The following is a 25,985-nucleotide window of genomic DNA, read 5'->3' as shown; positions in this document are numbered from 1 at the left end:
AGTCATTTAACAAGGGAAAGAGAGGAGAGTGTGCTGTCAGAAGAGGTGGGAAAAGTAATTTACTTTTTTACACATTCAAATTCAATATTCAAATTACTTGTACTTAAAAAAATACCTACACACCTTGGCTCGCAAGAGAATTTGAGGTGAACAAATTAATTCTTGAAATTATTTAGAAATTCAAATTTTCGTTTCTAAACACAGTTATTATAAAAAAATATATATGTGAAAATTGGAATCATTTCCATTGTTTGAAATATTGTAAATTAATTCTTTGAATATTTTACATTTACAATCAACTATTTCTAAATGACTATCTGATCTCAATTTGGTTCCGATTAAATCAATGTAAACCAAATTCCAAATGCGAAATGAATTTAGACACTGATCGAATCTACGACAATGAATTCTACAAACACCTCATTTAGATTTATAAGTGCACAATCCTCGATCTTGCGATGATACCTTCAACCAAATCACATCAAAACATTACTAAAAACAACATTAAATTACGCACGATACTGAAGACAAAATTCAATAACTCCAAACTAGAATTTTGTATAAAGGTGGCGTAGCTGAAATAGGTGCCAATACGAGGAGATGTACCCAATGTGCAATGATTAGAAAGGTCCAAACACATGTATTCCGCTTCTTAGGCGAGTCGAATGAAACTTGATAGAGGACATCAATCCTATTAACCTTTATAAAAAAAAAACTAGAATTTCAGATGAAGGGTTGTAGTCAGGCCAAGATTTCAATGAAACCAAAAGGAGTTTCAGGGCCAGAGTGGGCACTCGGGCTTTGAACTGCCATAGCAGCACTAAACACCTCTGCAAATTTCCTCACAGGGTTCCTCTGGTAGGTTGGAGAAGAAGGGCGTCAACTAGATGGAGTGATGATGAACACAAATTGCAACGAAATGATTCCTAATGAGGGATACGAAGGACGGGCATCAAAATGGAGGGTTAAATGGTGCAATGTTGATGGTGCACATGATTTGGTTCTCAATTTGAATGACTCTTTTGAATGAGAAGACACCCATTCTAGAGATTCAGATTCATTTAGTTGTTTAGGGTTTGACTAGCCGCGAGCATCCAATTTCTTTCCTTTTTTCGGGGATGTGAAGACTAAATTTGTTACCTGTGCAAGAGACTTGAAGCATAAAGCAAATCAAGCGATTGGGAGGTGAGAAGCTATGCATTATCAAAATCCAGAAATAGATCGTGCATGTTTCCTATCCCAAGTTTGAGAATGGAATTATGATTTTATCCAACTTTGTTGGCAAGGTTCTGCGTGCCTGCGGACTCTCTACTGATTCGAGTGCACGGGATGCTTGGAGAGCCATCTCGGCATGCAGCTGAAGGCATGTCATAGCCATCTGCAAGTTAAAACAAATGGTTATCAACAATATCAATAAGATCTATCAATTGAAGTCTATACATCATCTCATTATGTTGTTCATCTACACGTTGTCGTAAAATGAGTTTGTGAGTGTTCTAAATATGACTGCATTGATACACAGAAAACAAATCGTGTTTCTGTTATTTCGGCAAACAATAGACAGCAACTTGACATAGAAGAAACATTAGATTAAATATTTGCAATGAAGATATGTAAGGCGCATAACAAGTTTTGTAGGTTTGTTAAGAAAGAAAGAAGACAGGCCTTAGAATGGTGATAGCTCGAATCATTAATTACCACATTTGAAAAAAAAAACAACCTAATGATGATAGCTCGAATCATTAATTACCACATTTAATCAGCAAGACCAATATCGCCTTAAAATCAAAAAAACAACCAATGATTTTGGGTAACATTTACTTCAATCAAGAATAAAATGGAGCAAACATGACGAGACAAGGGCAAATGTGAATATAAAGTTCCTTCAGTATTAGATAATCCCAAACATGAAGCAAACATTCAGCAAGTATATCTTATCTTCTTATGGTATTGCATGTAGTGAGTGATACGACACATACCCTTGAGCATTCAGCATCTGGATCAGATTCTGATATACGAACTGCCCATGCACGGATCCACTCAAGACCATTGGATATTTCCTGATTGCCTTCAATCATCGTAGATGCAATGTGTGATGGATGTAAAGCAACAAGGATGCATGAAGCAGCAAAAAGGACAGATCTTCTGACATATGCTTCGGCATGATGTGACAACGCCCTGAAGAATTAAAAACAAATAACTCAAAGGACTTCACATCAGGCAATCAATCTTCAGTCTGCATTTATCTTATTATTGAAATTATATATAGTACCTTGTTCTTATCATATCAAGAAGTAGAGGAGCCAAAACCAGTGCTTCAGGATGCATAGAAATGCATTTCATACAAACACCAAGCATGTAGATTAACTTCCCGAGAACGATGAAATCTCTATTAAGCAGATCTACTCCATGGCTTCTTTTATCAAAACCTTGCATTACGGGAAGCATAAATGCAGCAGCATAACGAGTAAGTCTGTTTCTTGATGATTCCAACTGTGTCTCTTTTGGTTTTGTAAGACCCCACTTTCGTGATTTTCCTGACTTCATATGACCAGGTCTAGACGGAATTTCTCTTTCATAACGGTGGGACCAGCTGACAGAAGTTCCAGGATCAGAGACCTCTCTCCAAGGACCAACTCCAGGTGAACCTCGGCTACTAGGGATAAACCATGGTTGACCTGAGACACTTGATATCAGATTACTTGGGTGATAATTTGTTCTAGTGATTATACTCTCTGAAAGCTCTTGTGCTGCATCAGTCATGACATCAAGTATCAGAATGCGTTGGCTGACATCCACATTGGGTGCATAGAGTAATTTAGTCAACACGTCCAATGATTCAAATGGGCATGTGACAATCAATGCAACCAGTGCTTTATGCCTCTTTTCTTCAGCAGAATCTTCCTCTCCTTCAACTGCAATGCAAGAGCAACGAACATGCACTAATGCTCTGATAAGATCACCAGAATGATGAGGAAGCTCATCAGGTAATGCTCGTACAAGCTTTTCAACAATGTTTAGTGCCCTTTCCACCTGAGAAAAGCATTGAGATAACAAAGAAAATGTACAATAACAGCAAATCATTGATTAAGTGAAGGATCTCCAAAAGAATAGCCTTGCATTGAGATTACATAGTAAGTTAGGAACTTACACCATCTGGATCATCTGGTTTGCGTAATGCTGCAGAAATGTCACCCAGCTGGGAGAACTTGTTTGTGTCAGCATCATTGTCGTCTGGAAGATCATAAGGTTCTAGTGAGTCACTTGAAGCATCAGAATTCTTGCTACAATCGCCCTCTTCTTCTGCAGAGATAAGTACATTGCTTGGCATGGCAGGATTGCTGACTTTGGAAGGGTTTACCCTCTTTGCCAAAATTATTTTACCATCATTATCAGCATAATGCTTTGTATCTTTCAGCCTTTGGCCATGAGTTACACTCTCCCTCTCATTTGGTAATGAACCTGTTGCTTCACTTTGGCTAGTCTCACCATTATCCATCACATCCTTCCTTTGTGATGTAAACCCAAAGTCCCAGTCAATGTTCTCAGAATAATCGTCATCAAGATAGACAGGGTTTTTAGGATCAACCACTCTAGAAAATACCAGTGCAACAGCTCGAGCCATCTTCCGAACCAGATTAATTGGGCTCTCTAGTCTACCTACAAAATTTCAACATCAAGTTTATGGAATATGGGCAAATGTTCCGAGATTAATATATGAACTATGGGGTATGCTGCAATTCAGTACATTAACATTCTGTGAAGCAATTGCATAAGCTTTCACAAGTGTTCAATTTTGAACAGTACCATCAAATTAATTCGGAGGCCAATGAAAAGCTTATTAGAATACCCAAACAACATTTTCTAATCAGATTTTTTTCAGTCAATTTTTTCCCTCCTTTTTCCTCTTTCGTTCTCTGCTCTGTTCTCCGTCTCCTTTCTCCTGTTGTGCTACTATCCTAAGCCCAGTGTGGTGATGCTACTTAGGGACAATACAACTACTCTAAGCTAGGAAGAAGGTGAAGGGGAGGAAGAAGAGAACTGAGAAAAAAAACGAGAGGGAGGAAAATTTTGACCTATAAATTTGATAGAGAACAATTTTGTGATTAAAAGATACTAAGAGTCTCGGTCAAGTTCTCATCTACTTCTGTCAATTTGATTTGACAATATACAACATTAAAACCTACAAAGTCAACGTATGAGACTGCGATGAACAAAAAATGAGTGCTAAGTTGCAAAATAATCTCTATGCAAGAAGATATAAAGAATTGGAAGAAAATTACAGCTGACTCCTTGCAGAATAGCATGCAAGACATTTTTGGTTGTTTCTAATTCATCCTTTGACATTTTCTCAATACATAACCCAACAGCAGCAGTAATATCTTAGTTTCCATAAGGAAGCACAGAATAGAAATCAAAAGAAGCGTCTAGTAATCCATTAGCTTCAAAAGGATACAAGCTTGCTGCTCCATAGAAGATGATTGAACAAATCCATGCCTTGACCAAATGCTGGTCAGTCGATCCACCACATCAAAGAAATATGAAGTCTTTTGGGAACATGGCAAACAATTAGAGTCCGGGGGGAATTCAAATACAGATAAGTGTAGAATCCATCTCAAACACCGTATAGGAAATACTTTCCAGATGAGAAATTTATCGACAAACATAGATCTGTAATAAAAACATTTTTTGACAGAAGATACCGTAAATCAATACGATAAGCCTGTAGTGCAATATCTTTAATTATATTGAAAATCAAATTGTAAATCAAAGATGCATGCATCCTAAATGGCAAATTAATTCTCAGACCAATATTTTAAAATGAGAGTTACAGTCGGTCAGCAATTTAGTATCTACCAGATTGACATCACCATGAGTTTTAAACAGTTTCTTGAGCAAAGATGATCTTTCAACAACAATGATAATATGCAAGAAAATAAACTAAGACAAGTTGTAGATTTTTATAGTTAGATAAGCTTAATTGATTTCATGAAATGCATAATAACTTAATTTTTACAAATGTGCTTATTGTTAGTATTTCTAAATGTTTGGATTGCTTTGTAGATTCAAATTCAGTTCCATTGTTATTAGATAAAGTAGTCATCTTGGTATGACACTAATTAATACCTAGTACCATATACTCTAAATGGTTGTCAACATATTGTCATTGGTCATACATCGACGAAGAACTGAGCAAGTATCTCTTTTCTATTAACCCCTGAACCATGAAGATTCATCATTTTGGGACAATTCATGACTGTGCATCTATCATGATCAAGAAAATGAAGGGAAAAAACAATGTGAAGCCGCAAATGAATGTTTGTCGTGGGTCAAAATCTCAGGATGATATTTGTCAAGGACTTGTGAAAATTCGGCATTATCGAGTCCCCTTGAACCTAAATTGTCAAATTAGAGTTGAAATGCATCATATGATATAAACTCATGATAAAATCGTACTATTACTAATGTGGGACTTAAGCTTACTATGTCCATTACCTTTACCACTTCCCTTGAGCTGGACCATAAATATTATCTATGTCTAGCTTATTATATAAACTAGAGAACCTCTCATCATAAACAGAATATAAACTAGAAACAACAATAATGAATGGAAAATACTGTTCATACACGTGCAAACCAAAATGTTAAAGGATTTAATAGGGCACATAGTCAAATTATCTTTTCAACCTCAAATAAAAAAAGTGAAATAGTTGATGGATCATGCAAAGGATGATCAGTTCGACCTCCAAATCAAGAACAACATCAATAACATAGAGGATAAAGAGAGAGAAGATGAAATGCAACTATTATGGCCAGTTGCACATATATAGCATATAAGAGACTTAGGAAAAAAACAATCAAGAGTTGGAAAAAGATGGATAGCACTACTCGCCCCTTGACTTAGAAGGAAAAAAAAAAAATCTGTTCAGGTTTTTCAGGTCTTTAGTGGAGATGGAAAGCACAGCTTTCTCCATTCAGATCTTCACTGGAGATGGAAAACACAACACTACCCTTAGCTTGAAGGAGAGTGGGATGTTTTCTTTGTTCATGCCTTAACTAGTAACTCAAGCAGCATAAAATAGGATATAATGAAAAAAGAAAGAAAAATAAGGGTGGTGGATGAGGTTTGAGGAAGGAAAGAAACATAAAGGCCAGAAAAGTCCCCCTTGCAACACAATAACAAAATGCAAACCCCAAGCAGAGAACTTCTATTGCTTGATTGTATCCGGAGAGCAATGAGACACAAATAAGGTGAATGAAAGCTCAACCAAGAGATGGAGATAGGTTGTTGCAAACAGAGACACAAAATATGCTAATTGTATTCAGAGAGGAAGAACAAGTAATGAGCAGATCACTAGGAACAGCTTGCCATTTGTATTCTGACAATCAGCAAAATCAGCAAAAAAAATGCAACAAATAAGAACCAAGATGGAATTGGCAGAAAAGAACACTAAGGATGAAGAATTAAGGATTCTATTTAATTTGAGAAATCAAGTGCTTGCCATAGATGAGGTGAAGTCATTCATTCAGTCAATGTCTGAAGTCCCTTGCAATCATCAGATCAAGTAGCAGGTTGCAGATCATGCAGTGAGTCTGCAGGAGGAAACGTTGAGCCCAAAAGAGAAAAAAATTGTGAGCAACAACCATCTATGCAAATAGCATAGTATAGGCAGATATACTGAAAGAAGAAAGAAAAACAAGGATTGGATGAGATTTGAGGAAGTAAAAGAAGACAAAGATCAAGCAGAGAACTTCTATTTCCTGATTGTATTCAGAAAGCAATGAGACAGACACAAGCAAGGTGGATGAAAGACCAAGCAGGAGACAGAGATAGATTGCTAAAAACAGAGAAGAAGCCAAATATGATTTTGTATTTAGTGAGGAAGAACAAGCAATGAGAAGATTACTAAGAAGCACTTGTAACTTGAGAATCCGAAAAATTGGCAAAAAATACAAGCAAAACACCATGATGGAATCAACAGAACGGATGCTAGGCTGAAGAATTAAGGATTCTAGCTGGTTTCAGAAATCTGGACCTGGTGGTCACCATAGAGGTGATATCACTGCAGTTGCACACCTCAAGAGCCTTGTAATCACCAGATTAAGTTGCAGGTAAATAAGAGCAACAGTTGTCACTGCTAGGTCAGAGTCTAGTGCAGATTAGCTACTGGTGGCCTCTGCAATGACTCCACATCAAGCAGAAGACAACTTGGAGGAAGGCCTCAGCCTCCAGGTAAGTATTGTCAGTGGGTCAGACTTGTGTAGTTCACAGGTGGTGGATGACAATCATGCTCGTTTATTTCCAAAATGAATACCACAGGGTGGATTTGGCTTAGGTCAAAAAAAAAAAGCATAAAGGCGGGAAGAACCAAGTGCCAGTGTTCGAGCCTCCATTGAGGCAATGGTTTGGAAGGTATCTAGCGGCAGATTAGCAATTAAGACTTGCTCCCATCCAGGCCAGGTATGTGACATGGAGAAGGCTAGAGAATGGCATTGCATGGCCTTGCTCAAGAAGATATAGAGGGGAGAGATCTCGAATGTGATCCCTCCTTCACTAGGATCCCTTTCCAAACATGGCAGCAGAGGTCATGTGACTCACAGATGACAGATGCAGCCAATTCAAGGACAACAGAGGAAGATTAGAAATTAAGACTTGCTCCCATCCAGGCCAGGTATGTGACATGGAGAAGGCTAGAGAGTGGCATTGCATGGCCTTGCTCAAGAAGATATATAGGGGAGAGATCTCGATGGTGATCCCTCCTTCACTAGGATCCCTTTCCAAACATGGCAGCAGAGGTCATGTGACTCACAGATGACAGATGCAGCCAATTCAAGGACAACAGAGGAAGATACAAGTGGGAAGGAGATGGAAGTGTGTTGCTCACTGAAGAACACATACAGTGGTCCGTACTGGTCAAGATAGGGTAGAGACTACATCAATGCCAGCAGCATTACTTGATGCAAGAGAGGCAGAGCAGGGAGGATTGGAAGGATGAAGGGAAGAAAGGATCACAAGAAGACGGAAGGCCGACAATGGTGACCTCCTTTAAGGGGAACACCGCTTTTAAGCCCTAACCCTTGACAAAGAGCTCTGATATCATGCAGTATCTGAGGATGAGAATTTTTTTTTTTCATATTTAGTTGATGCTTGCATGAACATATATATCTCATCATAAAGCCCTAATCCTAAAACTACTAATGTAATACTAAATCCACTATACCTAATACCTTAACAGTTTCAATCATTTTTTTTAAGCAATCACTTAACAATGATATCTATAGATTTGTGTTCCACATTCATGTTTTCTAAATATAATACTTCTTTTCATACTGATATTTGTTTATTATAAGATTTATATGTGGTTTGTACCACCATAATTATCTAACAATTTGTTTAGCCTAGTCAGGTAGAATATATACCTCAAACATTCCCTACAAATTGTTCAAAAGTTATATCTACAAACAGTGATGCTTTGGCTTTTCAAGAAGGATACATGGTTTTCATATGGATCACTATATTGGGGCATTGAGAGCTTTTGCCTTTCAGTATTCAAGGATGACTAGCATTGTGATGAATGACTCCTTCAGTCCTTTGGCATTGCTTTGCTTTTTGATATTCAAGGATAACTTGATTTATGATGATTTCTCTATTGGCATTGAAGAGATTTTGGCATTAAGCTCATCGATAACTAGATTCAGTGAAGTATCACTCTATTAGCACGGGAAGGCTTTTTGTCCCCTTTGGTAGCTAGGTTCATGTAGATGCCTACTACAAATAGTTTAAATTTTTTGTTGTTTTCATTTTGTACAAATATTTGGCTACAAATGTATATTATATTTTTTATTATTAATAATGTTACTTTATTCTCTGGCTGCTTTGAGATTTGTTTTATAAATTGTCTAGTTATGGAAAATTGTGTGGTTGTGAATATTGTGGAAGGTTATGGGCAGTAAATTAAAGTTCTAGATGTATTAATTAGAATACTTTTCTGAATGTATTGACATTGTATCTATTGATGAATATTTAGAATTTTTATATTATTTCCTTTCAAAGGCTTTTGTAATAACTATGAGCCTGCAACAACTTGGCTATCGCCAAAACCATTTTTACAGAACCTATCATGTGGTATCACAAGATGTTGATGCAACTGTCACAGGTTTTTAATTTGCCTAGCCTTTTGACTTTTTCTGTCACCAATTGCAACAATTATTGCCGCACGTAGTTACAACAAGATTCTTTTGATACAATGTCAATGAGCCTATGGCAGTGTGCTGCTGTAATAGAACATCTTCTGCAACAGCAGCATGGGTTTCTACAACAGCTTAATGTTATTTTTATCAATTATTGAGTAACACCTTATTCCTAATATTTCAGTTTCTGCTATTGTTTTTTCCTGCCAAGCACCATTGGAAAATATTTAGATTTCTAGAGCATATTCAACTGCATGACAATTGGAAGGAGGAATATTGACAACATACAAACAACAAACTTACAAATAGATGTCATTGACAATACCAGCTCACCTCAAGGTAGCTTTTTGGCTGATAGTTTGATGAAACAACAACCAAAGAATCCAATAAGCTTCAACATCACTTGCATTCTGAGTTGCCAATTGCCTCAGTAACTCCTCAGCCAATCTTTCAATGGCATACTGATCTTTCATTGCTTCCACAATTAACAACCAAAAGTGGGAATGTGAACTAGGTTTTATCATACCATCACCAATAGAACCAATATTTGATGACAACCAGCCTCGTGTATAATCAAGAACCCTAGGGATCATTTTAGCAACAAGAATGTCTGCAGATAATTTCCTAATTAGTGAAGCAAAATTAGGAAGTATATTGCAAAATCAAAGCATCTAAAATTCTAGAAATTGATGATATGTCATGATATCAATTCCATTTAGGCATCTCGGCAACATGTAAAAATAATAATTAATGTACTATCCAAGAAGTGAGGGGACATAACTTGTAAATCATACCAAGATAGCATGGAAAGCCTGAATATGTTTGTACAACCCAACATAATCTAAAAAGTGGAAACTTCCAACAAAGCAAACCCAGTTGTCGGCTACAGTTGATTGTTTAAGGCATACTATGGATGTATTATCAGTAATGCAACACTACAAACATCAACAGACCATGGATTCCATACCTGACAATCACTAGGAGCATGCTTTATTAATCAGATTTATTGTTCTTACTTTATTTAGTTCTCATCTATTTTTTGTTGCATCAGTAATCCAGTCATTTTGTTAGATCATCCTCAATTGGTTATCTTCATTCCATCCTCAATAACCACTATGCTTAATGTTAAGTTTGGGGAATGAAAATATCATGTTGCATGTATTGATGAACACATATTAGTTAGCATTATAGGACTCATCACAAACTGTAATCTAATACACTTAACGAGGGACTAGATCCACTATGCTACACTACACGTATCTCAACTCTAATACCTCTATTGCTCCCTCTCCAGATGGAGCATAGAAACTATCTTATGTCAACTTGTTACATAAATTAAAAGGTAGATCAACACGTGATAGAAACAATAATAATAATTATAATAATAAGGATACTCACACAGAGAAAAAAAACTTTGATACACAAGCATTGGCTCCTTGATTTGGAGAATGAAGAGATCTCAAGAATAAGTCTAAAGTGGGCTTTTCCATCAAACAAGGCATAGAATAGCACATGATTGAGTGAATAAACGTGAGAAGGAAAGCACTCAATGATGGTCCAAGAGATGCCTACAATGATGAATTAAAATCCTGTGAGATAAGCCTTTTGAATGGGCCTCTTCTGTGATCGCAAATACAGCAGCATACAACTAGCATATGAAAGAGAAGGGAAACACTCGGCAAGGATCCTAAGATGAGAAAGAAGATGCAAGCAGAAGGAGATGGACACAACTTAAGAATGTATCAAGACAAGAGACATAAGAAATAAAGAACCACAGATCTGAAATGTGATGAGGAATAAGAAGGGCTTCTAGAAACTGAAAGAAACCAAAAGGAAACTGGAAGAAGGGAGAAGAAGTTGAGTGAGAAAAGAGAATGTCAAAGAAGAAGAGTAGATCTGTCAAGTGACGCTGTGGCTTACAGCAACTCATGGAGGAAAAGGAAGGAAGGTGAGAGCACTAACAAGATGTCCACCTGGGAGTTGTTTGCCACTCAAGAGAGATAAATGAGGAAAGTGTTAAAGTTAATTCATTAATGGCTTATCCCAAAATCATGAATTATTAGAAAAGAGACCTATTTATATTGATATAATGAACCGTTTCATCCCAAAGTTTAAACTTTTAGTAAATTCACCAATTTGTATTTATAATGATCACCACATTTGTTCATGTGAGACCAATGAGCATGGAGCTTCCTATCTTCAAGAGAAAGAAAAGAGACAAAGGTAGAAGAAGAGCAATCCGATGAAGGACCACAGAACTAGACTCCTAGCAAGAGGAATAGCAAGCAAAGAAGCCTCCATAAAAGAACACAGAAGGAGATTGCTGAGAGCTTCTGGCTTGCCTCCTCCATGTTAAGCAAAAAGCTTCAAAAATCACAAAAAGGCAAAAGCACAAGAAAGATGCCCAAGTTGTAATCAGGGCAGAACAGCCTACACAGCACAGGAGCTACTGGGAGGACAAGATCCTCCTACAAATATGGTAAGGAACAGCAAACAGAAATGTGATAAGAAGATGTGCATGGCACTAAATCCAGTAAGAAATTTCAAGAAAGATGCGAAGTCATTGGCACGGTTGGAATGGCTCAGAAGAAACAGTCGAACGCCATTCAGACAAGGATGAAGCATCTCTAGAAAAATCAATAGGTAGATAGCAGATAACAGAAATTTTTGCCATATGGATGTTGACCATGTGAAACGCCTTGCCAGAACCAACTCCGCTGACCTGCAGTAGAGCTCACGTTGATAGACAATGAAGCTTGCATGTGAATAGGAATTGGGAACCCCTTTGTGTTAGGATGAGTGTTGGGATTCACTGAAGAAGATGAGCAGGAGCTTGTTGTGATTCCATTACACATTAACAATTCTAATACCTCTACCACATTACATTTTCCCACCTAAATCTTGTTCTAGTCTTTCCAATTAACCCTCCCTGCACATGTCCATCTACATTCTCATTTCACCTACTTAACCCTCCATGCTTGTGGATTGACACTGATCTCACCTACATCCATTTCTGCTCCTATCCTTTTCCAAATATGTTAATACTTCAACATATCAAGTATGGTTGGTTGGTGTTGCAACCTGCAACTATTTTACTATTGTTTTGCCCATTAGTCCAAGGGTAAAAGCAATGAACTTAAAGCTATCCTACAACTCTCCACTAAAGTTCAACCATGTTGCTTATCTCTGAACAATATCTCCATTAACTTCCAATTTAGATGATATATCAAAATAAATTGAATTATTTTCCTTCTATCTTAACTATGCCCTCACTTCTTTTAGGGCTTGCATTGCACCTATATCTACAGGTCGTGGTTCTCAGGCTTAAGACAAGCTGACAACCTTTATCTCCATAACAAAACTTAAACCTAAACTTTTCAAATTTCGACTGAACTTTAAATAACTAAAACTGTATTAGTGCTGAATGACACAAACTAACCAGCACTTCCAAGGTAACAAAGGCTTCACTCTAATACCCTATTTACTTGGAGGTGCAATCAAGGGAAAGGATGGATTCCTTTCCTCTATTTACCCATTGTAAAATGACAGGCAGACGGATTCAGTCATCAATCTGCAGACCCTTTTTTTTGGCTTTGTCCACCCAAAATCGGACAAAACAAACTTTCCTTCCCTTCGTGGCCTTATTCAAAACCCTCACAGTGGCATCAAAGGTTGCTCGTGGCCACCTCACGGCCGCAAGGCACTCACAGCCACCTCATGGCCACGAGGCAACTCGCAGGGTCAATCTTTCTCTTCTTCTCCTCCCCCTCTCCTCCTTCCAAATTCCTTCGGCACCATATATTGGCACACCTGACATGACATACTTGGAATGATATTTCAAATTTTGATTCAAAGTAAGAAAAATTTTCATTTCACCCTACACATTTTCTCTCATTTTTAAAATGTTTGTCAAAGTTTCAAATTTGTGAAAAATGTATTAGATTATTAATCTCTTATCATCATATACCAACAATTAACTCTGTATCTTCACTTAACATTGGCACCTCAAGATCAACTTTGTCATCCTAGGGAAGAAGGTCCCAAGGGTTTGGTTGTTCACGGATGAAAATGGTATAAAAGTTGGGTTTAGAACATCATCATTATTCCATTAGATGAAATAACAATATTAATAGCTACGGGACAAAGTGATACATTTAAAAAATCTAGAGGATGTTTCAACAATTTCAATTTCCATTGTGAGCATTTCGAAAGTGGAGGTAATTGTAGGGGCAAAATGTAATTTTCACTTCAAAATAAAATTGAGAACTTTAGCTTCAACAAAATCTATTAGAAAAAGGCAATCACATGTAAAATAAAAATAAAGATAAGCCCAATGTAATTATTTTAAATAACTTGCATTTTACTCTCTTTATACCAGAGATGTCAAATTAATTAAGCCTCATGTTGTCCGGAGACGCTGGACTTGTAAACCTTTTAAATTTAGCGTAAAAAATTTCATACATGAAGAAAAATAATTTTAAAAGGATCAAGTTATAAATTTTAAAACTTTCTAGTCTTTTTTCACAAAAAAATCCAATTGTGTTTTTTTATTCTCTCCCATATTTTGTTTTTACCCCCTCTCTCTCCTTTTTAAAAATTTTTCTCCTCTTCCGTATTTTATTTTCTCTCTCCCATTTTTCTTTTTCCCATCACTCTCTCTCCTTTTCCCTCTCTTCCTCCTGTTTTTTTATACATAATTCTCCCTCCTTTAATCCCCTTATAATTTTTTTTCTCTAACCCAAGTTTTATCCTCAAAATCTTTCATCGCACATCGCTACCACCAACATCGCTGTTGTCGCAAGCTATTACTGCCAACGTCGTCGTCGTCGCTTTACCGACACTCCACCGTAAACATCTTTTGATTCATGTGAAGTTTTCTTTCTTGATTTCTTTCAATTACGGAATTAAGTGTTTGAAAAATATTAGTTTTAATTTTTCATATATTCATGTTTTTTTACTAGTTAAGTATGTTATTTGGTTGCTATCAATTTTGTTCGCTATTTATTTTTAAATTGTTGGAAAAAGATAGTCATTAAATTAGGTGATTATGTTTCTAAAATATTATAGAGCAGCCCAATGCATGAAGCTCTCGCCATGCGAGGTCCTGATGAAGGATCCATTGTATGGAACCTTACCTTGTTTTTTTGCAAGAGGCTGTTTCCAGGGTTTCTAAAATATTATGCTAATAATAAATTAGGTGAAATAATAATGTTAAGGTATTTTAAGAAAATATAAGATGAACCTACTTCAAACAAGGCATCTCCCACTGCACCACCTCCTCCTCTGTCTCCTCCTCCACCACTTCTTAATGCTGACCTGAATGAATATCCTAATGATTCTGAGCTAAAAAAGAACATCCTCGAGTATAATGTGAATGAAAATGAGATTATTATAAACTTTATTTTATTAGATTGCTAATTAGAATGGTTATTTAGATGGGAATGGAAGTATATGCTAAATATTCTAAGCTAAAATATTATGGTTATTTATCACAAATGATTGAAGGGGATCCTTGGCGCAACGGTAAAATTGTTGCCATGTGACCAAAAGGTCACGGGTTCGAATCCTGGAAACAGCCTCTTGCAAAAAGCAGGATAAGGCTGCGTACAATGGATCCTTCTCCGGGACCCCGCATGGCGGGAGCTTCGTGCACCGGGCTGCCCTTTATTTATCACAAATGATTCTTTGACTTTAAGTCATAGATAAGCTCTGGAGATTGACAGATCGTTGTTTCAACTAGAACCAAGTGTTAAAATAAAAAATTTTCAAATTTAAGTTCATTTTTATTTCATTAAATTCAAAATTTAGGCTTTTGGATGGTGAAAACTAATCTACACTAATATTTGGAATTTTTGAAAATTGCCCCTCCTGGTCTAAAATCCTGGCTAAGTCACTGGGTGATATGACATGAAATTGAAAAAAAAAAAAAATGCATACTAATTGCTCATTTGGAATGCTGGAGTAAAACTATACTTATATGCTTGATCTACAAACAACTTATTAAATGTAAGCCAATTTCATCCCTGTTGGTGTGCATAACATGCAAGCCAAAGCATTTCAATAGAAAAAAATTCTCACCTGTTGATCCACGTCTACAAATCCTTGAGAATGTTTCCCCTACAAATAATAATGAGCCATCCAGATCATTTGCATCCGATGCATTTATATAGTTTGAAACTTGATAGTCACAATCTTCTGCCCCAACCAAAAGTTGGTTGACAACTTTCTGGAAGAACGAACTAAGCATCCCGTCAAGGAAATAAACGATAGTATTTGATAAGTATGCCTGACAGAGTTTTGTTAATTATAGGTATCTACACAAGGAGCAGCAAATTTTCTCCAAAGCTAGCAAGAAGAGATGAATCAATCAATAAACAGTTTCAGAAACCATATTATATGGCATTATCGTATAAGTCAAAATGCAATCCAATCATGCTTTAAGGAACAAAAAAATGATAAAGAGATCCAAAACATATGTCCCACAAGGATACTGTGATGAAAGTACAGACAAGGCACCCAATCTAGCCTTATCAGGAATTGAACTCAATTGCTGTGCAACCCTAGATATGACTGCTAGCATGTCTGGCTTACAGGCATAACCATTCCCACCAACTTGACATTGCATTCTAAATTCCTCAACCATATGTCTCACTCCTTCCCTCGTAAGCAAGCATTTTACCAGCAACCTGCACAGACCAATAGATATCAATAAGCCGTAAGTCCCAGTTATTCGGGTTCAGATATGTGGGGAGGGAAAAACAAAAGTTACCTTGGGTATACAAAGGTAACCACAAGAAGTAAAATGAAGAATAATGTGATGCCATGATGGTAAGTTCAGATCACAAAATAGCTCAGCTGACTTGTGAACAAATTTCACCAAATCACTAAGCCTGTTATGGCGAATTTAATTTATGGGAATATTTATTCTATTCTCTATGATTTTTTTTTTCCTTTCGAACAAGTATTCCTATGTTTGATTGCAAAAATGATCTCACAATGTTGATTCTCATAGAATTATGGAATTGTGATTCTCTCTATTCATAAGGAATAGCTATATCTACCTGGAATATTCTCAAAATAGTTATTTCTCATCTATTTCATTGTCCAAACTCCAAATAATAATGCTATTCTTAAATCAATTCAACCCTCCTTATGAACAAGATGGTAACTCAATCAGGTCAGCTCAGTCAACCAAACAGGTCCATACGGAATGGTGGGTTGATCAGGTCTGCAGGATCCACCGGTCAAGCACTTAAGCTGACAAACCTATCAGGTTGGGCCACGAAGATTGTGAACAGCCAAAAACATTATCATTGTGAAACATATACGTTGTCTATTTTCTATAACATTCATGCAAATCAAACATAAGAATAGTTAATCCATGTTTATTCCATTCCATAAACCAAACTAAGGAATATTTATTTCTATACTATTTCTTGTTTATTATATCTTCTAGGAATAGCTATTAGATTCCTTATCTACTTTATTCCATGCACCAAAGGCAAAATTTAACTTGTCTATTTAAAATACAATGCCAATACTTGAATTTTTCTTTTTTGACCAAAAAAAAAAAGTAAAAGGACCATTCTTTCTTGGAAGTTTCCTTAGACATAGGTGTATTAATAAGGGCATGACAGTAAGCAGGGTTACACGTCCAAGATTAATTTAACTTAGCAAATCCAACAAGCTTGCATGTTTATTTAACTAATCAACTCATTTACAGATTAATTTTATATTTGCTATTTTAGTGGAAGATATTTGAGTTTTGTCCTTAAATGTTAACTTTATCAATCACACTTTCAGGTTTTTCATTTTTGAACCACATAATTACTATGAAGAAATGAGCATCATTCTTACCCTGTAATCAATTGCAATATTTTTTTTATCCATTGGACAAGAAACAAAAAGAACAAATTCTAACACTCAAATTTTCAACTGTGTTAGTGTAGCGTATATTAAAACAGGATATCCAAGCGGATTAATCAAAACATTTCGCGTTACATCAAGGATTAACTCTAGCTCCCTATTTGTTTACACTAATTACGGATGACCTCACTAGACACATCCAAGATACGTTATCATGGTGCATGTTGTTTGGAGATGATATTATTTTCATAAATGAGACGTGAAAAAGTAAATGTTAAATTTGAATCTTGAAGGAAAGAAGTGAAAGATTTTAGGTTTGGTAGAGTAAAGATAGAATATGTGGAATTTTAGTTTCACAACATTAGATATAGTAAGACAATTGTTAAGATGGGGGATAACGAGCTATCTATAATTGAGAGCTTTATGTATTTAGAATGTTTTTGCAAAAGAATGGAGGTGTTGAGAGATGTTTTCTATAGAAGATAAACAGGATGGTTGAAATAGAAAAAAGTGTCTTATTTGTGATCGTAAAATACCTCTAAAACTTAAAAAAAGATTTTATAAAACGATGATTAGATTTGCTATGTGTTAAATATTGGACTATGACTCGAGCACATGGGCCAGAGATGAGAGTTGCAAAGATGAGGATGTCAAGATGAATGTGCAATGTCAAGATGAATGTGCAAACATATGAGGCTGAACAGGATAAGAAATGAAAGTATTAGAGAGAAAGGCCGGGTGAAAACTCCAAAAGACGCATTTACTCTAGTTAGGCGATGTGAAGGTATGACAAATATGCACATTAAACGAGAAAGATAACGACTAAAGAAGACTTAATTAGCAACGATTATGATAAGATTTATTTAAATATAAATAATGGTATAGTAGGGTATAGAGTCCAATATAACAAAATGATCCATATAGTTGATCTCACTCAGGCAGATAAGGCTTGATTGTTGTTGTACTCAATTTTTCAAAAACTAAAAGGAGAAACAAAATAGATTAATTTCGTACTCATTGGAAGGGACAACTAAAGCTAAAGATAAATCATGAAAACCCATGTTAAACTCCAAATAGAGTTAGTGATAAAATTGTTTAGTTACTTTAATATACTTGAAATCAACTACCTAAGAAAAAAGCTAACAGAATTAAATTTTCCTACTTGGTGGAGGAGATTAACAATGCAAATTAAGATTTTTAATTTTAAAAGTTTATTTCATAATATCCATTATTTAGGAGGATAAGTTATTTACGATGTTTTTTAATTTGCAATTGTTTCATTCGGAGTGTAGGATAAATTTGGTAAAAGATTAATTAACATGATTTCTTTTTCATTTTGTAATTTTTGGTTTATTTTCTAATTTGATTGAATTATTTTCTAACTTGATTATTTCTTTCAAAAAAAAGTATCAATCTCCTATGTTAACCATCTTTTGCATAATAAAATTCCTCCTAATGAGTTTGTATTCTATGTGTGAGAAGTATGAGATTGTTTATCCATCATGCTACATCAAAATTCTAATTTTCTCTCATGTTGCATTAATTAACATTCTATGAAAGGATTAAAATATTGTGCAGTATCAGATTTTCAATCTCTATGGGGAATAGTACAATCTCGTGGCATGACAAGCAAACAATCGAAATGCTCCCATAAAGAAATTCATTCTACTATATCATATTGATGCTTAACATGCTTCAGTATATATTAAGTGTACTGAGATAAATCTAAGTAAGCTTACATCTTCAATTATCTTCATTTCATTTAGATTTTCTAATTAACAAGAATATATCAATTAGATAATTGAATTAAGAAAAGATACTCATTTTTACTTCAATATGTATCGAGCTAAATTTATATGAATTTTACTCGTATAATCTTATTCCACTAAACTTGTTTACTTTTAGAAATGAGACTATAGCAACTAGATAGACAATTAAATTAGAATTGAAAAATAACTAAAATACAAACTACTACCTCAATTTTTTTACATGTGAGGTAGGGTGTCAAAGCATGTCAAGTGTCGACATGTTTGATACTCATTGGAATGATCTCCACAATAACTACAAAAAAGAGTCCCTATATTGATCAGTATCAAAACCAATTTACCAAGCACGGTATATTTCAAATTGTATCAGCACGATATGAGATTTCTAACCAATGATTGTAAGTCATGTTGAATGTTATTGTAGTAAAAAGCAATAACATTAATTATTAGATAAAAATCGGCAAACTTAGAGTATAGAAGCACCTCTCAATATTCGAGTAGATAGTATCCTCACTACCATGTGTTAAAGCAGACACCAGGACCTGAAGTATTTCACTTGGAGGTCCATGAACAAAAAAGGAATCATAAATTTGCTTCCTTATAGATGGAGAAAAACATGGGAGCCAATCTTTTGCAACATCTGCATGTTAAATTTAAAAGCTATCAGCTATTAAAATAATTTACTGAAAAAGAATCCAGGAATTTAAATCTATCTTGTTGCCAGAGAAGATTGAATAAACTGTAAAAGATTATTATCATTAGACAACACACTTCTATAGTGAATAGAACATTAAAAAAAATGAAATGTAATAAATATAAGTGTGTGTCTATAATTTGAAAGAGTTTTTGAATAATTTTTAAGGTTCATGTTAACCTTTGTTCCAAGTTTTTGAGGCATAGTATTTTAATTTACAAAAAATAACTAACAAATACCAGTACTTACCATAAAGTAATTTCCTAGCCATTGTTGGAAATGCAGCTCCAGAGTAGAAAGCCTGCTTCCAGTTACTCATTTCAGCATCAATGGGAAGATCAATCTCACAGACCTGAAAAACAGTGGTTCTCAAATCAAGTATCTCATGTAATATATTTCCTATTATGGCAAGGGATTTCAAATTGAATACAATAATTTTCAAAATTACATATCAAAATAGTATAATAGCATGTGGTTTGTTTGTTATTACTATTATCAAAGCCCAATAAATAGTAAAGTCTACCAGATCCCTGAACATAGCAAAAGACCTCAATCTTGGGAGGTTGATTAGAGCATGTTAAGACAGATGGAATTCTGCTGGGTTGAAGTTGCAGACGTGTTGAGCTTGCTTGAATAGTTTGAGCTTGCCGAGGTGATCTAATTATAAAATTCATCTCTGTTATTTTGATAGAACAATTTTCCTTTTAGTTAAATCAAAGATACCTTCATGAAAGGTAGGGTGGAACATTTGGATGTGTGTTACATCAAGTTAAACAACCCAGCAGTGACATCAACGAAAAGCAACTTGAAAGCCTTGAAAAAAATCAGAAAGTATCAACCACGGTTTGAAGACTAATTTCATGCTGAGGTTTCAATACCTAATTGCAACGAGATAAATCTGGTGCCAATCAATGTTCTATGTGCCGACAAAATGGGTATCAATCAACAACCAAACCCGGGGCAAAGTGAAAGAGCAACAAAAAGAAGGGTAAGCACAAAGGAAACTATCATTGGTGTTGTTGCCGTGATTCAATCTTCTCATTGCATTTGTTGGTTCAATCATTCCGTAACAACTCAGTGATCTTATTTCCTTAACATCAGTATCTTCTTACAGTGGCGCTGTTGTGTTGCTTTTTCTAGAAAAGGAAGAAGGGGTACAAAGGAAGATATAGAAGATCTAGATGGTGTTGCTAAGTCTCAGAGTGAGTCTCCTTTAGGAATAGCTTTGAATCACTTGTTATGGGGGACATGAAACAGCATTCAAATTCTTATGTCAACAGCTAAAATCATCAACTGATCTCCAACGCATGACAACATCCATTGCCATGGAATTTGGAGATTCATCTACCACAAATGAATTATGGGATCATCTTAAAAAAAATGCTATGTTGCATCAATCGAGCTCAAACACATGAACCAAACCACGAACTACACTATCTCAATCAAGGTACTGGATGATTAATATTAAAGTACACCTTGGACAAATGAAGCTAATTCTCAGTTGCATGATTGACATACTATGTTTGATAGGTATCATCAATCAGAGAAACTTCTTTAGTTGCTAATGGTTACCTTCATAGTATGAACATATGTTCATCATCATACTCCTCCTATACATGGCATACTTGTTACATTTAGGAATTGTCATCCCAGGAGATCCGGAAAGATTTCTACTTGGCATAACTAATGCACAAGTTGCTGAGTTTTCTAATTCACAAAACAAATAATGAAAAAGTCAAGTTGCACCTATTAAGAAAAACTCCGAGAGGCACATTTAAGATGGTATGATTTGATACTTTACAGCATAGTTCTGAAGCATAATTTTTTCAAGAACGTTACCATTGTTCCATTTCAACAATGGCAATGATATTTTTTAATGTGAATATTTAAAAAGGATTTAAGTTGCTTACAACTTCCCATGTGTTTCGAAAGAGGATAAATTATTAGACCATTTGAACCTTATATGCCTATCAAATGGTTGCGTTAACAGACACGCATGACTAATATGAATTTTACACCACATGAACTGTATAGGTTGACTTATTATTGCTTCATGAAATTATATACTATGCAGATTGATTTAAACATATTTTCTTAGAGATACAATATGCAATTTCATCAATATAAAAAATTTGTAATATTTTATTATGGACTGCATATGTCACAGAATATGTATTCGCATTCCACTTGTGTCACAGTGTATCAATCACATATCTGATAGCATACAGATTAGAAAACCTTAGAATTGAGATTATCATTCCGATATCCTTCTTCATTTTCTCTCTTCCTTTTTTTAGTTTTTATAGTCTTTTTAAAAAAACTATAAAAAATAGAGCAATGGCTTTAAAGAGAGAATAATGAAAATTTTGAGAAAGAAGATTAAAGAGAGAGAGGCTAAAAGGTATTTATATTTGACCAAAGTATTTCTTTGACTTCGTTCACTTCTTTGGGGTGCTATGTTCACCATTAGTGGTGGTGATTTGTACTTGGAGAAAGAGGTAGACAAGTCAGATACGGGAGCATTGCAGGGCGTCATCAACAAATATCTATTGGACATAGCACTTGATGTCTTAATAGGGTAGATGGTGAAAGGGCTTAAGGTGAACAAGAATCTAGAAGGAGGCATGTTGCGATGTCCTCAAGCTACTTTTGCAGAGGAAATTGGTTAGGGAAAATAAGATATGTCATTCAACTGTAATCTCATGAAAGTATATAAAAATTAGGAATTTTTTATGCTTTGTATTATAGTGATAATATGCTGCCTTTATATAATTAATGCACACTAAGCCAATCCCATTGCGGAAATAAAGATAACTTGTCCCTTCTAGCCAATTAAGCATCTAAATGAGGCTAAGTATTCTCCACAATATTAACTAATGAACGCTAATGATATCTTCCTATATTTGCATGTAAGTAAAAAGTTTCAGAGAGAAAAACAACCTCACAAGTCTATATAATGGAAGAGAAAGTATCAACGGAGATTGCTGAATATTATAGATTTATAGTACCTTGCTTCTGCAGGATGGATCAACATCTGCAAAATAGCCAAAGATCGACATGAGATGTTTTCCACGCCAGCAAGGTGGAATTTTTAGGCATAAAGTAGCATTCACCAACTTTTGTTGAAGCCAAATTACAATAAGAACAAAGAATAAACGTAACCGGAAAGGGCAGCGGCATCGAGGGGGAAGAGGAGGACGGCAAGAGAGTAGAGGGCGCAAATCACTTCGTCGACCTGCTTCGCGGCGTCAATCGCAGAGGAGACCTCTCCTACCTTGTATAGGATTCGGGTTTTGTGTGCGTTTTCGCCACCGCCGTTCTCCATGCCGAAACAAAACTCGCACTCTCCGTCGACGAAAGAACCGAAATAGTGACAACGGGATCAGAAGCCAGGCTTTTCCGAGTACATACACTTAGTGTGTTCTGTCGCCGCCATGTCTTACGATTGTGCCCTGAGGATGAGACCTCCTGTAGAAGCAAAGAAGATACAAACGACTAGGAAGGTCTAGGGCAAGGAGAGAAATCACAAGAGGTGGAAAGGTGAGATTTTTAGCCTCTGAGGGAGACGAAGAGAGGAACGAGAGGAGAGACCACGCTTTTTGCAGAATACGGATCCTGAACTTTACAATAACATTCATCGAGCCCTACAATTAATGAGAATATTTGTATTTGCCCTCTATAGCTTGTTATATTTTCAAAGTGCCCCTTGTCGTTTTTGAATCATAATTTTATCTTTTATAATTTTTTATTTGTTGTTGAAATTTGAAATACTCCTCACTGTTAAGTTATGCCTGATCATTATCTTTCGATTATTTATTGGGTACAAAATAATTTACAAATCAGTTTGCATCCTATAAGTTTTAATTTTTAAATATTTTTAAAATTGCAAACTCATATTAATATTTATATTAAAATTAAAATTCCTAAATTAGTTTATAAATTAGCTTATAATAATTTTGTAGAGTCATAAATGTATGTTAATTAATATTGAAGTTTAAAAAAAGCCTAATGTGTTGACTTGTGCCTGTTTTAATCTATTATTGTCGAATTTCAAAGAGCAAGCTAATATACAAATTAATTTAATAGGCAAATTTCAAGTTAAGGTTTTTTTACTTTAAGATAAAGCATGCTATGGATTTGTTACTCCAAAATTATTTTTTAAAATAGATTTATAAGATGCAAATTGATTTATAAATCAACTATACTAATTAATTTGTCAATCAACTTACCATTGGATACGATTATCCAAAAAAAAAAAAAAATCAAGTAAGTTCTACTGCACAAACAAATGTTGAAACAGAGATTTCGGAAAGGAGTGTTAATAGTTATAATGACATTATCAAATTAGATACAATCTACTGCAACCAATTTGTCCAAATGGTTCTCAGGGAGCAATCTTCCTAACGCAAAATTTGTCAGCTGTCAGTGTCACCTACTGTACAGACCAATACACATGACTAAGATCGCCATGCTTCATCCGAAAGCACGAGCGAAACAGGACAGTGATCACTTCCGCAGAAACCTGCAATTCGACAGAAGAAATGGTCGTGATCAATAAAACTTCTCCAAAGAACAATCAGCTATCACGCCAGCAACCATTGATGAAACAATCCTGTCTTTGATACTAGTATTGCAAGTAGTTCAATTTGCATCGAAATATTGACAGGGCACAAAGAATAACTGATTAAAGATCTCTCTGATGATAAAGAATTTGATGGAATTCGGTACGATGGTTCAAAAGCACAAGGAAATCATGGAAGACGAGAGCAAGTTAGGAGAGGATTCACCTGATACATTTTCTTAAATAACGCGGTAGTGATTACATTTCATAAGGCAGGCGATGATCGTATGAAAAGGTACAAAACCCAGTTGTAGAAATCTTAGGAGATTTCATTTTATTAAGTAATGCCAGATGTAATCAGTTAGCCACATGTAAGAGATCAAGAGAAATGAATTAAGAGCATGGAATAAATGGCACGAAAAACACATTGCTGGGAACTAACAGAAATCAGTGAGCAAAGCGATACAGATGCATTTATTTAAAGAGCTAACTGGATTCTTCAGCTTATGAAATGTAACTTTCAAACCATTACATTATTAGCAGCTAGACCTTACCTTCAAGTTCGATCCCATGCCCATGCATCTGACATGCAACAATTTTATCCTTCAATTTCTCAGAGACTATAAAATAGTCAATCCTCATTCTTTTACCTCGATATCTAAATAAAAGAAATAAAAAAAGTTTGTTAGTAAACATGCACTAAAACCATTTAGTAGAAGGCAGGTTCCACTTAGATTAGTTAATCTCTATCAATCAGATATCACAATAACATCAATACAATGCAGATGCCCAGTAAGCAACAATAATTATGACACCAACAATCTAAATTTCCTTTAAAAAAAAAAGCGCAGTCCGGTGCACGAAATTCCCGCTATGCGGGATCCCGGGGAAGGATCCATTGTACGCAGCCTTACTCTGCTTTTTTGCAAGAGGTTGTTTCCAAGAAAAAAGAACACAATCTAAATGTTTGAGTGAACCAAATTTCTTTTATAGAATCTTAACAGGTAATAATTTCCTTCACAAATCCACTCCACTTTGCAATAGATTAAACCAATGAAGATTCAAGCATTTCCTTTTGATATACTACAATGAAGCTCCTGTGACATGACAGAATGGCTCTATTCGTTCCATAAACAACTATAAAATGTTCTTCAATTATTGCTTATGGTTGAGTCAATCACATAGCTCAACATAATGATGTTGCCTAGCATTTATCACAAAAAAATAATTGCAATATATATATATAAATATCAGGTACCTAGGGCATATGGTTGGGTCAATCACATAGCTCAACATAATGATGAAGCCTAGCATTTATCTTAAAAGAATAATTGCAAAAAACACATATAAGGCACCTAGGACGCTTACTTGCCAACAGGATTGCCAGACCATGAAAAGCCTCCTTCCATATCTTTCTCCTTGTGGAGAAATCGATAAGCATCAATCAGCTTCCCTCTGCGAGGAATACCAATTGTTACTCTGATATTATAGTCATATTAGACTCTATTATTCATGATATGGATTCATATTTGCACTCACAACTAAAATGTACTGAAATAAAGAGCTGGATAACAATATTTAAGTTACAAGAAAAATGTAATTTATCAAATTTTATCATGAACTCTACAAGATGATAAATTCACAACCCTGGATTTACATTGGAATTCCATAGTTCTGGCTTTCCTGAAATGATATGACAGTTGATATAACAAGTTCTTGGGTAAAGCATTCTTATAAATGAAAAATAGATGTAAAGTTCAGACTTAGGAGGTAAAATATCCAACAAGAGGAGGTTACTAGTGGAGGAAACTCCCATGAGAAACGACCTCTTTCTTGTGTAAGACCTCATGACTGATCCACTCAAAGAGACGAGTGTCAATGTCTACATTCAATAGATTCATACAGA

At 35.3% G+C, this 25,985-nt stretch overlaps 2 protein-coding genes across 3 annotated transcripts in view; both read right to left on the bottom strand.

Annotated features, from left to right (window-relative positions):
- Positions 1–1,161: 1,161 nt before the first annotated feature.
- Positions 1,162–23,150, bottom strand: LOC122018932 (telomere length regulation protein TEL2 homolog). 2 transcript variants are annotated; one of them, XM_042576407.1, is made up of 13 exons: positions 22,681–23,150; positions 22,527–22,552; positions 19,768–19,870; positions 19,308–19,464; positions 15,684–15,878; positions 15,271–15,431; positions 9,526–9,802; positions 4,457–4,671; positions 4,284–4,382; positions 3,152–3,660; positions 2,273–3,033; positions 1,980–2,178; positions 1,162–1,378 (listed from the first exon to the last, which is right to left on the bottom strand). In XM_042576407.1, exons 1-13 carry the CDS (start codon positions 22,841–22,843, stop codon positions 1,235–1,237), a joined length of 3,009 nt encoding a protein of 1,002 aa, XP_042432341.1. In that variant the 5' UTR covers positions 22,844–23,150; the 3' UTR covers positions 1,162–1,234. The 2 variants fall into 2 exon arrangements, with proteins under 2 accessions (XP_042432341.1, XP_042432342.1); XM_042576408.1 differs by lacking the exons at positions 22,527–22,552; positions 22,681–23,150 and adding exons at positions 20,067–20,175; positions 20,242–20,323.
- Positions 23,151–23,821: 671 nt separating this feature from the next.
- The window catches only part of LOC122020682 (DNA-(apurinic or apyrimidinic site) endonuclease), a 28,613-nt gene continuing 26,449 nt past the window's right edge, over positions 23,822–25,985 (bottom strand). The window contains exons 7-9 of the mRNA XM_042578691.1: positions 25,448–25,534; positions 24,634–24,737; positions 23,822–24,040 (exon numbers count right to left, since the gene is read on the bottom strand). Of these exons, the coding sequence (XP_042434625.1) occupies positions 23,976–24,040; positions 24,634–24,737; positions 25,448–25,534 (256 nt within the window). The 3' untranslated portion in view covers positions 23,822–23,975. The remainder of the gene's footprint in view (positions 24,041–24,633; positions 24,738–25,447; positions 25,535–25,985) is intronic.

This window comes from Zingiber officinale, chromosome 9A, assembly GCF_018446385.1.
Source record: "Zingiber officinale cultivar Zhangliang chromosome 9A, Zo_v1.1, whole genome shotgun sequence".
NCBI lineage: Eukaryota > Viridiplantae > Streptophyta > Magnoliopsida > Zingiberales > Zingiberaceae > Zingiber > Zingiber officinale.
The sequence above is the reverse complement of the archived record's forward strand: the minus strand, read 5'-3'. Positions and strand labels throughout refer to the sequence as shown.

What these genes read in the sequence shown, in the direction of transcription:
- LOC122018932 (XM_042576407.1), bottom strand. Translation starts at nt 22,843, where the DNA reads ATGGAGAACGGCGGTGGCGAAAACGCACACAAAACCCGAATCCTATAC. An exon ending in TTCTATGGAGCAGCAAGCTT is followed by an intron (nt 4,383 to 4,456) that starts GTATCCTTTTGA and finishes ATGGAAACTAAG; the next exon opens with ATATTACTGCTGCTGTTGGG. An exon ending in AACCAGATGATCCAGATGGT is followed by an intron (nt 3,034 to 3,151) that starts GTAAGTTCCTAA and finishes TGCTTTTCTCAG; the next exon opens with GTGGAAAGGGCACTAAACAT.